The sequence below is a fragment of the Echiichthys vipera genome (assembly GCF_963691815.1).
Source record: "Echiichthys vipera genome assembly, chromosome: 14".
Classification (NCBI taxonomy): Eukaryota; Metazoa; Chordata; class Actinopteri; order Perciformes; family Trachinidae; genus Echiichthys; species Echiichthys vipera.
The window spans coordinates 8,091,998-8,106,453 of NC_139839.1; the positions used below are offsets into that span (position 1 = coordinate 8,091,998).

Genomic DNA, 14,456 nt, shown 5'->3' on the forward strand with positions numbered 1-14,456 from the left:
AAAACAATCACCACAGTTTAACAAGTCTGGAAATATTCTTCTTCCCTAAACATGAGTGAAGATGAGCGATTAGATGGTGACAGCACTGAAAAGGGCTTTAAGATGCTACTGGAAAAGAGAAAAGAGCCTTCACATGATGCAAGTAGATACTAAGAAAACACTGTGAATTGCGTGGGAAAAAAAGCGTCTGCATGCTGTAATAGTTTAAAATCTGGTTCATGCTTATTGTACAAACACACTTTGTGGCATATTAATATTGAAAAGGAGATCACGTGACAAATGCTTCACAGGGAAGCCGTGAGATGACAAATTTGCATGTGTTAATCTCAGTTAATGCAGGTTTTATATTGGTCAGCAGTGCACATAAAGTGTGATAAAAATTGCATATTGCAGCCAAATAGACTGAACACACCGGCTGCTTTTGAATGTCTAATTCATTTCATAGATAGAGCAAAAAGTAGTGTGTTTACCAAATGTCCCCTGTGCTTATATTATCATTATATAAACTCACTGAACTTGCTTTTGAATGCCCCAGCTGAGTGTTTGGCCATTGCCTGTTCTCAGACTTTGTCCCTGCTGGCCACTGTAGGTCTCACACCTAATTCCCCCTGTAGACACACCTGTATTTTGTGAGTGTATTTGTGTATGTAATTCTCTCTCTTTTTTATTTTGACTCTTAAACACAAAACCCTGAAGTAAATTATTGTTTGCTACAAGCACTAAACACAATGCATCCAGTTCTTGTGCATGAATATGTTACGTTTCTAATGCTACTTTGATGTCCTTCAAATAAACAAAACTAAACTAAACTAAACTAAACTAAACTAAACTAAAAGCATGACTCTATCAAAGAGGACGCAGTTAGTAACAACAGAGAGAAGAACAAAAAAAATCTGCTATGGGTCGGCCGGTGGCTGAGTGGTTGGAGCAGTCGTCCCATGTAAAGAGGCTGGAGATCCATGACAGGTTCAAATCTGACCTGTGGCCCTTTAATGCATGCCCCCCCCCCTCCCTCTAATCCCATTTCATGTCTGTCCTACTGAATAAATGCATGAAAACTGCCAAAAAAAATCTTAACAAGCTTTCATCTTATTATAGCTGATTATAAATAAATAATCTGCAATACAAAATTCTAATGACTCAGACTTTTTGTTCTTTACTTGTGAGCTTATGGATCGTTTCACTTTTTCAGAACTTGGAAGCAAATATAGAAATAGCAAGGACATTAGGAATTAGTCTTTCGGTTGAACTGGTCACATCTTGTAGACACAGGCAACTGCTGACGAGGCCTGTTGACTGTTGATGGGTCATGAGCCAAAACGTTTGGCAACCGGTGCTCTAAACTTGCTTAAACCTGCAACTATTTCTATAAAATATCACATTATTCTATAAATATATCTGAATTATGAGGGAAAAAAGGGCCAAAACATCAGCTTTTCAGTTATACAGTACATTAGGTCTCTTAAAAATCTTTAAATCATGCATTACTGCTTGCTTTTCTTTACGCATATTCAGTTCTCCTCCTGCAGAGCCAAAGAACGCCAAAACATCTTTCATCACTCGTCTCATCCCACTCTACTGCGCTGATTTCATGTCAACAGCTATAAAACTATATCGATCAATGCTGAGCTCAGAGCTGCAGGAGAACAGTCGGAGAACAAACCGGAGATAGGTGTGCCGAAAAATGACATCACTGATGAGGTAACCCCTACCTGTGAGGAGCTGAAGAATGATATGAGGAGTTAAGAGGTAAGGTGTGTGTGTGTGTGTGTGTGTGTGTGTGTGTGTGTGTGTGTGTGTGTGTGTGTGTGTGTGTGTGTGTGTGTGTGTGTGTGTGTGTGTGTGTGTGTGTGTGGTGGGTGTGTACTGTATAGTGTTCCTGACTGGAAACATAGTCAGGATTCAGGTTTGATGGTGTGAGAAGTAGTGTGTGTGTGTGTGTGTGTGTGTGTGTGTGTAAGGGTTTGTTAGAGGCAGGTGGCTCAGTCTGTCATTAAGTGCTGAGTCACTGTACTAGCAACACACACTCACACAAAGAGTCTAGACCAGACAAGGGGAGTGTGTTTGTGGGATAAAGGGGGTTTCCAGACGGAGCAGGCAGAGGACTGCCTGAGGTCACACTCCAATATCTAATCAGAGCAAAGAAAAGGCTTGAGTTTCTTTTCTGTTTTTTCTTCTTTTGCCATCAAACTCTTTCTCTCCTACTGTTTTCTCGCTGTTCTCACTCAAATGTACTCACTTTCGTCATCATCACCATGTCCAATCATTCAATTATCGTCTCAGAAACTGCTGAGTTATAAACTCTGCAGTTTCTGAGGAAAACCCAGGCGGTGTTAGAGGACCAGGGAATTTCACCTCACCATATCAGGGAGCAATTTCATGGCTGCATTCAGTTGTGAGCTGCTGCCAACCTTTGCCTGCACTCCAGTTTTTCTTGCCGTTTCACCATTTGTTGTTGTATTTTACAGCTTGTGTTTAATGATTTGTACGAATAAAGTTGTCATAATTTACAATTAAGTTACGAGTTATTACTATCAAACCATCACCATTATCGTTTCTCTCTAATAAGCGTTTGACTGATAAAATGTTGATTTAGGTTTTCTTACAGCCCTTTCATACAGGAGATCTGCACAAAAATTACTCTCACTTTGCTAACACTTGCAGTATAGTTCATAAATGTCACAGACTAACCAAAGAATTACACTGTATTACATTAAATAATGGGACTTGTTGCCCACGTCACGTGTGCATTAGTGTCATTTTCCCTGAACCTACTGTATGAGCTCATACCAAATACTGCACACTGAGATGTCACGAGACAAACATCCATTATTTAGGGTCATCAATGAACCTAACACATGCACGTCTTTGGACTGTGGGAGGAAACCGGAGAACCCGGAGAAAACCCACGCAGACACAGGTAGAATAATAAATATTATATAAATATATATAATAAAAAATATTAAGTTTCGGGAAAGTTTTACCCTTCGAGATGTCTTGCCAATAGTTTCACAGATGTTGCAGTAAATGTCCTCTCACCCACCCATTCTCACTCTCACACACACACACACACATAAACAAACACAAACACACACGGCTCTTGGGGAAATTAGCCATTAAGCTTGTTGCTCAACGACACTTCAACATGGAGCAGCAGGAGAATGAACCTCCAACCTCGAGATTACATTACCCACAATGTAACTTGACTGCAAAACAGTTTGATCTGAAATGTGTGTGTGTGTTTTTTGCAAGTAGCGGCTAATGTAGCCTCGAGCCGCTATGGCCTCAAGCAGAGATGAGGAGCGGGGCTGCAGAGGTCTGCTAAGCTCACTACTTTGAACTCCACACCTCCAGATTTGTTTCGTTTTTTTAACTTGTAGTCTTCATCCGAAACCAACCAATTTATCAGATTTTACGCGGCTCCCTCTGGAGCCACAAAAGGCTTTAAACAACTTTTTTTCACACCTGCAGTAATACTCCCCAAGATCTGAAAACAGACTTTGATGTGTAAAATCAGTGACGCTCCCCTTTAATACATATATGTAAAGTCCTCTGCAGACCACGAATGTGCTGAAGGATTTTTGCTTGTGACGCCAGGAGAGAGACGATGAGGCTGCTAAAACCATACGGGGATCATGAATATGTTCAGCAAATTCTACGGTAATGTGGAGAGGAGTTTAAATATCATGCAGTGGAGCAAACTGTGAGGCGTACAGCGAGAAAGACGGACCAAGCATCCATCCTTTTAGCTCCGCCTCTTCAAAGGCAAAAGTCCTCCAATGTTTAAATGTCAGGGTGTGTTTGTTTGTGACTTTCAAACAGAGTACAGTGTGTGTTTGTATGTACAGTGCTCGCTAAGGAGAACCTTCTGTGTGCTGCAGCGATGGCTTGTGCGATTGTCACTCTAATTGTTTCCATCTTCGTGTGTGTGTGTGTGTGTGTGTGTGTGTGTGTGTGTGTGTGTGTGTGTGTGTGTGTGGCTAGCGGTCCCTTCAGAGGAGCAGGCCACTTCAGAGCGGCCGTGGAACCGCCACAGGCCGACGGAGCCGGTGCTGCCACTTCACACACTGTGTGCGTGCCTGAGTATGTGTTAGTGTGTGTGTCCATGTGTGAGGAGAGAGCCGGGGGAGATGGGTTTGAGGATCATTAATGTATTGCATGTGCGTGAGAGAGAAGGGGGGAGGGGGATAAGAAATAGAAAGAAACCAAGAATATGTATGTATTATATTTGTTATACTACATTATTTGTGTGTGCATGTGTGCAGCATTTGCATCGATGTGATGAACGATGCGTCGACAGCACAAACACATGGCGGTGTCTATGTGGATGAGGATTTCAGCAGCTGTCTGGAGTATGTCTGTGTTTATTTCTGCGGGTGTAAGTGTGTCTGTGAGAGATCTCTTAAATCTGTGTAATTCATAGGGCTGCCCCCAAATATTCGATCAAGCACTGCTCGACCAAAAAATCATTTGCCTACCAAAATTTCATTAGTCCATCGGTCGCAGGGGAAAAAAGCAGCAAAAACATTTGGAGCCATGTCTTGTCAAAAATTAAGTGAAAATCTATGTGACTGGTGACTGGCCTCAAAGGCTGGAGGTCTTTTAATTTGAAAGGGCAGATACAGGAAGTCACACTCACTCACTGTCAGTGTTTTTTTTTTTAAAACGCACCAGGTATAAAAAAAAAATTCGAAAAAAAATCAATTAGTCGACTAATCACTCTAAATGGCGACCACTGGACGACCATGAAATTCATTGGTCAGGGGCAGCCCTAGTAATTCAGTACTTCAACAAGAATTCAACATCATTAAAGTTGGCTCTGTGTCTGTGTGTGTGTGTGTGTGTGTGTGTGTGTGTGTGTGTGTGTGTGTGTGTGTGTGTGTGTGTGTGTGTGTGTGTGTTCTTCTCACCTGTCTTCTGGCTCATGTCTGTGGGCAGGTGTGGAGGACTTGGGCTGAAGTGCTCATTGCTGTAGGGCAGGAGGGACGTCAGAGGGTGCATCCCATGAGACTGCTGCACCACCGACACTTTGTTGGACTGTTGAGGAGACACAGGGACAAAAAATTCATTTAGATTGTAGCAATTTTTTCAAAGTTTTTTTCAAACTGACTGAAATCTGTCTTCAGTTCAAACTGACTGCAATCTGTCTTTAGCTCAACCAAAGATTTACCATTTAGAGCTGCAGCAATACTTCACGTTCAGAGGGACACATTTCCCATATCTTAGCAATTAAAGTGGTGAGTGAATTGTTATAAAGGGACAGAAATAATGGGTAAAGTTATGAAAACAAGATATATGGGTTGATATAATCAAGAGAGCAGGACTGAACAAGATTATCATCTTAATTAAATAAGTGTTTTAGGATTCTGGCTGATTCATTTGTAAAGTGACTAAACAGGATGCATGAATTATTATATTTTGCGTTGTTATTTTTTCGTCCGACAGATGAAGGATCACAAGTTCAGAGAAGGAAAACTTAATAACAACACAGCGAGGCCATGCCCTATCTCAGAGTATTAACGGAAGTGATTCATTATTTGTGTATTAGACCCTTTATTTGTGACCTGCTTCAAAATGTATCTTCTTTGGCCCATGCAACACCCTTCCACCAAGTTTCATGAAAACCAGGTTAATAGTTTTCCTGTTATCCTACTGACAGACTCAAAAACATCCTCCTTGGCGGCCTTGGCGGAGGTAATAATAACAGTATTACTGTAATAACTAATGATATTTGGCAACTGTGTTTCAAGATTTAAGATAAGTCATTTAGCCAGAGACTGGTGAACCTGATCAGAGAACATGACAACGATGTGTTTTCCTTAACTGCATTTGATAAAAGAAGAAACATTCAACCAGAAACAAACATGAAAGGATTTAGACAAATCTCAGTTCCATCTCTTTTCTTTGCCTAATGAATCACTGTTGTTAAAAGATGCAAGATTACACGGCGGAACAAAGGGGCCAGTGTTACTCTCTCAGACTATATTTATCTACGCTTTTGATCGCTTTCACTGATCCGAATGAACACAAACGCACACGCATAAAAGAATAAAAGATAGAAAGAAAGAAGGAGAGCTGGACATCTTTAACCTGGTTTGGAACAAACAAGATGTGCTGTACTTTGCTCCCATTGGTTTTCAGTGGAGCAGGGAGGAGCAGCAGGAGGAGGAGGCCCATTTGATCGATAAAGCTTTGATGATCAAGTGAGGCTGCGTGCGAGCTTGTTTGCTTTCATGTTTCTGTTTACAAATGGCTTTCAATAACTTACGTGAAATCCAGTTATTTCTAATGCTCACAGCATGCGGGCTGACATACGATATGTCACAGCGGTTTGCCAAGTTGGAGGCAGCTAACCAGGCAGCCTTGGACAGAGTTAAACCGCGTATGTTTGAACCATGCCATATGTGTGTGTGTGTGTGTGTGTGTGGACTGGGCAGTGTAACTATTTATGTGGGAGGCAAGTATAAATATGCGTCTTTCTGTCCGAGTGTGAATGTGTGTTTGTGAGTGGGTGGATGTGTAAGGACGGATGCATTCGTGTGTGTGTGTGTGTGTGTGTGTGTGTGTGTGTGTGTGTGTGTGTGTGTGTGTGTGTGTGTGTGTGTGTGTGTGTGTGTGTGTGTGTGTGTCTCCAAGCTGTTTTATGTCTTTGAAAGCTTGGTAGAGGCGCAGATTTTCATGTATATGAATATTTCTGAGGAAAAGTTTTCAAGTTATTTTATTTTGTACACTGAGATGGACAAGCCTGTTTGTGTGTAGCTTCATCTGCATGAGTGTCTGTGTGTGTGGAGTGTGTAACTCTACACTACAGAAGGGCAGATCTGCTGCTACTTTCCGGGCCTCCTGCTGAGTTACAAAGTGAATACCTTATCACTTAAAGGCAGAGCTTCCACACGCTACACACTGCATTAATACACGCACACACTTTCAACGGCTTCTTTCCTATCCATCAACATCTTTAAGAGTCTCTCTCACTGGCCGCACACAAAGACACACAGACACACACACACACACACACGCACGCACAAATGGTGCCTATGTGTATGCTACACAGCTAGCTGTGGAGCTAAGATCAAACTGCTAAACCGCTTTGTGGAGACACATGAAAACAAAACGCACTCCCTCTGTACCGGAGAGCCTAAGGGTGAGAGGTTTGAGGGTGGTGGTGGGGAGAAGGTACTATGGGAGCAGGGTGGAGGTGGCGGTGAGGTTTTAGATAAGGTGGTCTGCATTCATTATAGCCTGAAGAAGCCCTCGGAGATGGAGGCGTGTGTGCCGAGGAGATCAGGCTGAGAGGCGGAGAAGTCACTGAGGCTAAGAAATATGCAAAGATTGTGACAGAGTGGCAACAAAATCCTCCCAATGTCCCTGATAGACAGATGTTGTCATGGTTACTTTAAGTGTTAAGGTCACAAATTAACTAAAGATGGTTGTATGAAAAAAGAAAGATTGCAGTGTGGCTCTTGCAAGGATTAAAATTAAATAAATACAGCAGATGTTTCAAACAGAAATATATATGAAAATTTGCCTTTATTTACCCTGGACTTCGCACAACTTGAGCCATCTTGTTTTGGGCTTTTCTATATCATTAAGCAGTAAGTCAGATTTATTTGGTGCTTTCACAAAAATTTGAATTTGGATGTTTTTGGTTGGTAACGATGTTTAACCTTTGTTCAATCTGACCGAAGTTGTTTAAAATGATGCACGAGCCTGTGCAGCCATAAAATGCTGCCTTTTATCTAAAAATGTCACTTAATGCCTAAAATGACCAACAAGCAAAACTGACTTTTTTACGTGCAAACCTTTAAAAGGCTCCTGACTCTACAGACACATGTACTCCTCACTGCTCCTCAGATGTTATGAACAGTCTGTGTCTTAATGACTTTGCTACCTTCAGGGCATATCAACTCTCAGATACACCATTTTCTGCCAACATACAGAGCCACACAGCTCTGTTTTAGGAAAATTAAATGTTGTAACTTTACATTTTCAGCAGCAGCAATGACATTTAGTAGGGAAAATCCCAAAACGGAGTAGTTAATGTCAGCAGTGAGAGCCATCAGAATGCATGAGTATAGAGATTACATGAAATAAAAATCTGACTGAGCCTTGAATAAAAATAGTCTGAGTTCATGGCTGCAACAAATATGTAAATTAGTTTTTGGTTGTTCCATAAAAACACACATTTTTCACTGAAAATCACTGTGTACAACGCTGCAAACCAACATACCTGCAGACACATCAGTATTTAAACACACAATCAGCAGACGTGAATACAATGCACAGCCGGAATTGCGCAAAAAAATCACACTTTGACTACAGTGCATGTATACACACACCTACACACACCCACACACACTGCTTCTCGACAGATTGCACACATATGGATGCAAACACACACGCATATACACATCTGTGCAGGGCTGCTAGGAGTCTTCAAAAGTAGTTGTGGCTCCGCTTCACGTGCTGAGGTCGATGTAGCCGTTTTGCTGTAACATTATAGCCGCAAAATCGTCCATTTATGTTTCCTCTCTTCCTCAGGGTAATTAGCCGGCCTTGAAGTGGCTTTCGCTGCGCCTTCCTTTTTTTACACACACTCAGGGAGGCTGACTGAGAGCACTCATTTAACCCATAATTATCAACCCCTCTGTATTTAAAAAAAAAAAAATCCCCCCCCCCCAGCTCACCCACATACACTTACACAACTTACACGTAATTACCTTAGCTGAAACAGACGAGTGTGTACATGCATGTGAGGAACACACACACACACACACACACACACACTCGCAAAAGATCAAATAACACTTCATCTTTAAGACGGAAACTCTATGTTTTTAGTAACACATATGTTCAGGTGCACGCACACACACACACACACACACACACACACACACACACACACACACACACACACACAGATGCAGTCAAGAGGGAGAAGTTCACCCACCCTTTAATTTACAGTAGTAGTTACCCACCCTTGCAATCTTACATTAGTTGTCAGAGAATAAATTCCCAGTACGAATCAATAGTAAACGCAGGGTTTTTTGTCACTGTAACTGACTGAAACTTGACTTATGTTTTTTTTTTTAAATAGGAAAATAATATTGATTATGACTGACCAATATGTGCTCTTTAGGTAGTGTAAAGCAAGGGTATTTTCAGGTGTTCAGATGGAGGATCTGCTTACAAAATTTTTACATTTCTGAAATGACCATTTGAGTGACCGGCCAGGTGTGCCCACCTGGAAATGTTTCCCTCTATATCCCCTCATATTCTTAATTTTTTTTTTTTTTTACATTTTTCTCAGCATCTGTGTTCTCAGCAGACAATGCAAACATCTGGAATACCCACACATATTACTAAGTACACAGGCACAAAAAGCAGACAGGATACGACGAAAAGGATGTGCTTGAGAGTGAATGTGTTAAAACTGCTGCTTTACTGACACATTAATGTGCATTGACACTGGGAAAAAGGACAGAGGCAAATCATGAAACAGTAACACACACAAACACTGGACTGTAGTAATACTTTTTCAATGATTCATTAATTAGCCAGTGTATCACCCAATGATGTGTTATCACTGGTCCCATTCCCCATGATCCCAAGCGAATTGACACATTTAACACAATATTTTCAAGTTATTGCATAATGATGATGTCATGATGGTCTGCAATTGGAGTAAGGTGGCCTCCTTTAAATCCTCTCATGGGGAATTACCTTTCTTAATAGCCTCAATCTCCATTCATGTCGTCAAGGTACCTTGTGGAGTTATTGGCCACTAGAAGCACTATGGAGCAATGTTTTTATTAACGGGTCCCTGTTTTGTTTGCATTGTTCACAGAACATGATACACATCCCTGCCACAAAGCCATTGATGAAGAAGGCTGCGCAATAGCAAAAATGGGAGCAATGCAAATGTTTAATGAGGAAGGAAATACATTTAACAATTTTGTCAGCTCTGAAGGATACACACAATGCCTTTTAGTGAGAAATGTAAATAAAATGTTCTCCACGATGCATATTATGCTAATTTTCAGGCTAATAGTTGTGTTTTTTAACATTAAAGCATGTAAACATCTTCTAGTAGAAAATACACATTATTTTCCCACATACTGTCCATCTGAATATACCTGTATCCCCCTCTGTCTCTTTAAGGTTCCCCTCTGGAAAAAGTCCAGTCCGCTCTGATTGATCAAACCATGTGTTCCATATCTGTGCTCTCCGTGTCTCTGCGTCATCATTGCAGCTGGGGGAAGACTGTAACAGCACTTTCTACCTACATATTGTAGAGTTGTGACATCACAACTGCACAGAAGTCCTGACTGCTCGTTAAAAAGACACAGTTTTTGAATGCAGGTTGCAGAGTGTTTTTATACTTTCATAGTATTAATATAGCACCTCAAGCTGCTTTATAATTTAAAAAAGGACATGGAAATCTCACTTTTCACAATATGTGACCTCTACCCTAATGTCTTCAAAGGTAAAGAAGCAGTTACATATTGATGGTTGTTTGACATATTCTAGTGTCTTCTGTCTCACCCTTTCATTTTTTCAAAGTAGAAAGACATTGTAGATGTCCGATCCGATTTAACTGCGGATTTAACCAGACTGAAAGGTTTGCAAGAACAACAACAGGCGCAAAGTGGGTTGCACAAAGTCCATTTGGTGGGAGTGCGCCTACAGGAAGCGTGTGAGCAAGTCTCCCAGCGCGGGTATTTGACGCGATGAGACTGCTGCTGAGAGGTGAGAGGTGGACAGGACATCAGCCAACACGGCCAGGAACTACTTTTTCACAGAGACTTCTTCTACCTACCTACCTTTAGTGTCCTGAGATAACTTTTACCAACTGTAAATAAAATTAAACTGAATTCAAAAGAAGTTGAATTCTACTCAAAGGGCCAGTGAATATTCACTTGTTTTGCCTGCACGCATTGTGGGGTCACGTCAGAGCTGCTCTGCCGGTTCACGCGGTTGAGTCAAAATCCGTAGCGTAGCACAAATTCCTACCGTCCTCCAATCCATACACCAACTCCACTGAAAGGGTCATAGCATACTATTTATCACTGTACATACATGAATCATGTAAGAAGCCATACATAAAGAAACCCATCGCCAAACACCAACTGCAGCAGCACTGAATAATAGACCTCTTGTTTATTGATTACATCAAAGACGTAATTACTTCAAAGACGTGATTACTTTAATAATTTCAATTAGATATCAACACCTTTTTAAGTGCGTCAGGACATCGTACATGAAGTCTCTGTGTAGTCTAATTTCACTTGAAAAGGCCTTTGATTTATCAGCATATTGTTGCAGCCTTTTATCTCCACTCTATTTGAACAGAAATCTGCTGCTGAATACAAGAGTTAATGGGATCTCAGACATCACTTGTTTGTAATGATGGTCCTCCACCGTGACCCTGACACACACACACACACACACAAACACACACACAAACACACACACACACACGTACCCGCACGCATGTACGTATGCATTTCACATAGACATGCGTGCAAAGAAACGCAGTTGCATGCTTATGAGTGCACACACACACACGCACACCTTCATTTAGAGGACCTTATGCTGATAAAACACCTCTAATGTATTCTTTAGTTTTGAGATGACACACTAAGTAGATCCGTCTCTTTTTCTATTTGAAGCGGAAATTAAAGCATCCTCCCTTTTGTACAACCCCCCCCTCCCTCCGGACTGCTTTTTAGTCTAATGTCTTTAATCTCAAATTTCACGGAGATGGCACATTCAAAACAGTCATTCACTCTCTTTCTTTCACGGTCATCCTTGCCCTGGTGCGGAGGAAATAAAGAAAGAAATACGCATAGTCGCTGGGAATTAATGGTGGATTCACCTTGCTCTCTGCAATCCTTTCAAGTGGCTGCAATCACACTGTTTTGCAGGGAAAGAGCTTTCTCACAAAGACATCTGAGCTTGATGGCATAGTGTTTTGTCATCAAATGAATAGAGGTTGCTCTTAATAAACCGTCTGTCAAAGAGAAATAAAAACAACCATTTATAAATCACGGTTTTAGTGTGCGAATCAAAACCAGATCTGTGGATTAACTGTTGCAACAAAAGGTGCCTCTCGAGAAATGAGAAACTGGTCATTACTTAGAAGGAGATGGTTGCCAATCTTATAGTTAAATATTGACTTTTAATTATTAAAATATTAACAGTATGCAGGATTCAATTATCTTTACGCTGATTTGTTCATATCTGAAGGTAATTCACATTCTTCACATTATGCTTTCAGTGCGGTTTTTTCTTTCTATGTTTGAGCACTAAGGGCACACTCACACTGTCCATCCGTACCGTGCCCACAAACGTTTCACGGCTAACGTCTAGCTCGTTCGACCAGTGTGAGTTGCGGACCGTTTGGGAGAGGTGGGCTTTTGTAAAGCACGTTTGCACATGTACGAGCACGAGTGTGCGCACGTGTACGAGCACGAGTCATTGACGTCATTTTTTGTACGCCTGTTCGGACATAAAAAAATAAGGATGGACCATGCGTGGATATTTAAAACAATAGCGGTGAAAGGTTCATGTTGGTGTGATGCGGAGTCGGAGTGTTTATGCAGATTTGGTCGGATGAAAATATTCAAAAAACAGTCGACAAGACGCACAAAAACTCTGAGGTCTATGGAGAGATTTGTAAACAAAGCGACGCATCGCGATGACGTCATCAATGCGTGTGACGTGTTACGGCGTGATGACGTGTAGGCAGGCAAGAAGCATTTGCGCGAGGCCCAGGTAGTGTGAGTACAAACGGGCCTGGAGGGGGGGGGGGGGGGGGGAGAGGCAAGTACCCTAAATCACGGGGCACAGTCTTTGCTGAGAGGAAATGGCTGTACAGGATGTCATTTGATTATTATTATATAATAATATTAAAATTATTTGCCAGAAATGTTCATAGTAATTCATTCCATTCAACTACTTATCCAAGCAACTGCTTTGACTCAGAATGTCAGCTGTTTCATCCCTGTAGAACAGAACACTGCTATTTGTCTCTGGTCTAAAGATGCATTATGTCATTGCATAGTTGTTGTTTGAATCATTGTTGTTGTAAAAAAAAACCTGTCAACATTTACTTGAGGATGCACTGAAATGGAACAAGTAGGGATGGGAATCGAGAACCGGTTCCAGTTGGTAGCAAATTTGATTTAAAAATGTATTTTATCAATAGCGACATGTTTTTCTGAATGTTGCGCATTGCATATCAATGACGTCAAACTCACGCATCTACGCTGCTGTAAATGTTGGAATGTTGCAAAAGGAAGTGGAGAGGAAGAAATGGTCCAAATTGTGGCGTTATAGTGTAAAAACATTAGCGTCATGCAGACAAGCTGAGCAGATGTTTCCTTTGGAAGAACGTGAAAACCTAAATGAAGAAGAAAGCTGCAGAAATAGTCTCTCATCTTAAATGTGTTGGGACTCAAAGATTGGATTTTCCAAACAGAACATTGATCAGTAATAAATAAAATAATCGGACTGATAAGCAGAACCGGTACAATCATTGGTGTCAATATCTATTCTCATCCCTAGGAACAAGTTCTTTTTTTTATATTTCTTCTTTTCTCCTCTTTAATGCACAATGTAACTCAGAGACAGTGTGTCCATGCAGAGCTAATTTGCATTGCGTTGCAATGTGATGCCGCCTGGATTACGTTTCTTTATACTGACCGTTCACCGCCAATTCAAAATGTTCATATAATAAAGTTTTCAGGGTTATGGTCAGGCTACCCAGAGCGCTTGGTTAAGTAGAGGAAAGGTGGTCTCAGTAAAATATAGAAAAGGTCAATGCAGACTTGAAGCATGAGGCAGGACATATTAACTTTTTACATTTTTAACCATGACCATTATATTTTCTTAACTTTAACCCAACACATTGGACGCAGGATGCAAACCCAGCACTCTGTGTCAGAGTCCAGTTCTTTGTAGATTCACATTTACCTCCATCCATGCCCCCGGTTACACCGGGGTGACGCGCTGTGCCCGTCATGACCCCCCACAGCCCGTCCCACCCTAGCAGTCAGTGAGTAGGTCTCCCAATCTGGAAGTCATTGCCTTCTCCAGAGTCAGGAGCCCAAAATGAGAGCCTCTTAGTTGGAGGTTTGGGCAACATCAAAGACCAGGCAACCATAACAACGCAGCTATGTTTAAAAAAGGGCCAAACACCCCCCCACCCCACCCCGCCCACTCCCCAATTACACACACACACACACATATACATGCATGAATGCATGTATTTGAGGACACGCCCAGTGGTGTGCATGCAAATACACACACAAACACATGCACATACACGCACCATCGTCCACTGCTGCCACACACCACTGGAACATCTGGGCCGTGGCCATGATGAATCAGTAACCACTGCTTGTTACTAACAGACAGAAACACTTTAGTGTGTGTGTGTGTGTGTGTGTGTA

At 41.5% G+C, this 14,456-nt stretch overlaps 1 protein-coding gene across 6 annotated transcripts in view; it reads right to left on the reverse strand.

The window, feature by feature from the left end:
- The window catches only part of tcf7 (transcription factor 7), a 75,611-nt gene that overhangs the window by 25,967 nt on the left and 35,188 nt on the right, over positions 1 to 14,456 (reverse strand). For all 6 annotated transcript variants that reach the window (XM_083927420.1, XM_083927423.1, XM_083927422.1 and 3 more), the window contains exon 4: positions 4,911 to 5,037. In XM_083927420.1, coding sequence (XP_083783546.1) covers positions 4,911 to 5,037 — 127 coding nt within the window. The remainder of the gene's footprint in view (positions 1 to 4,910; positions 5,038 to 14,456) is intronic.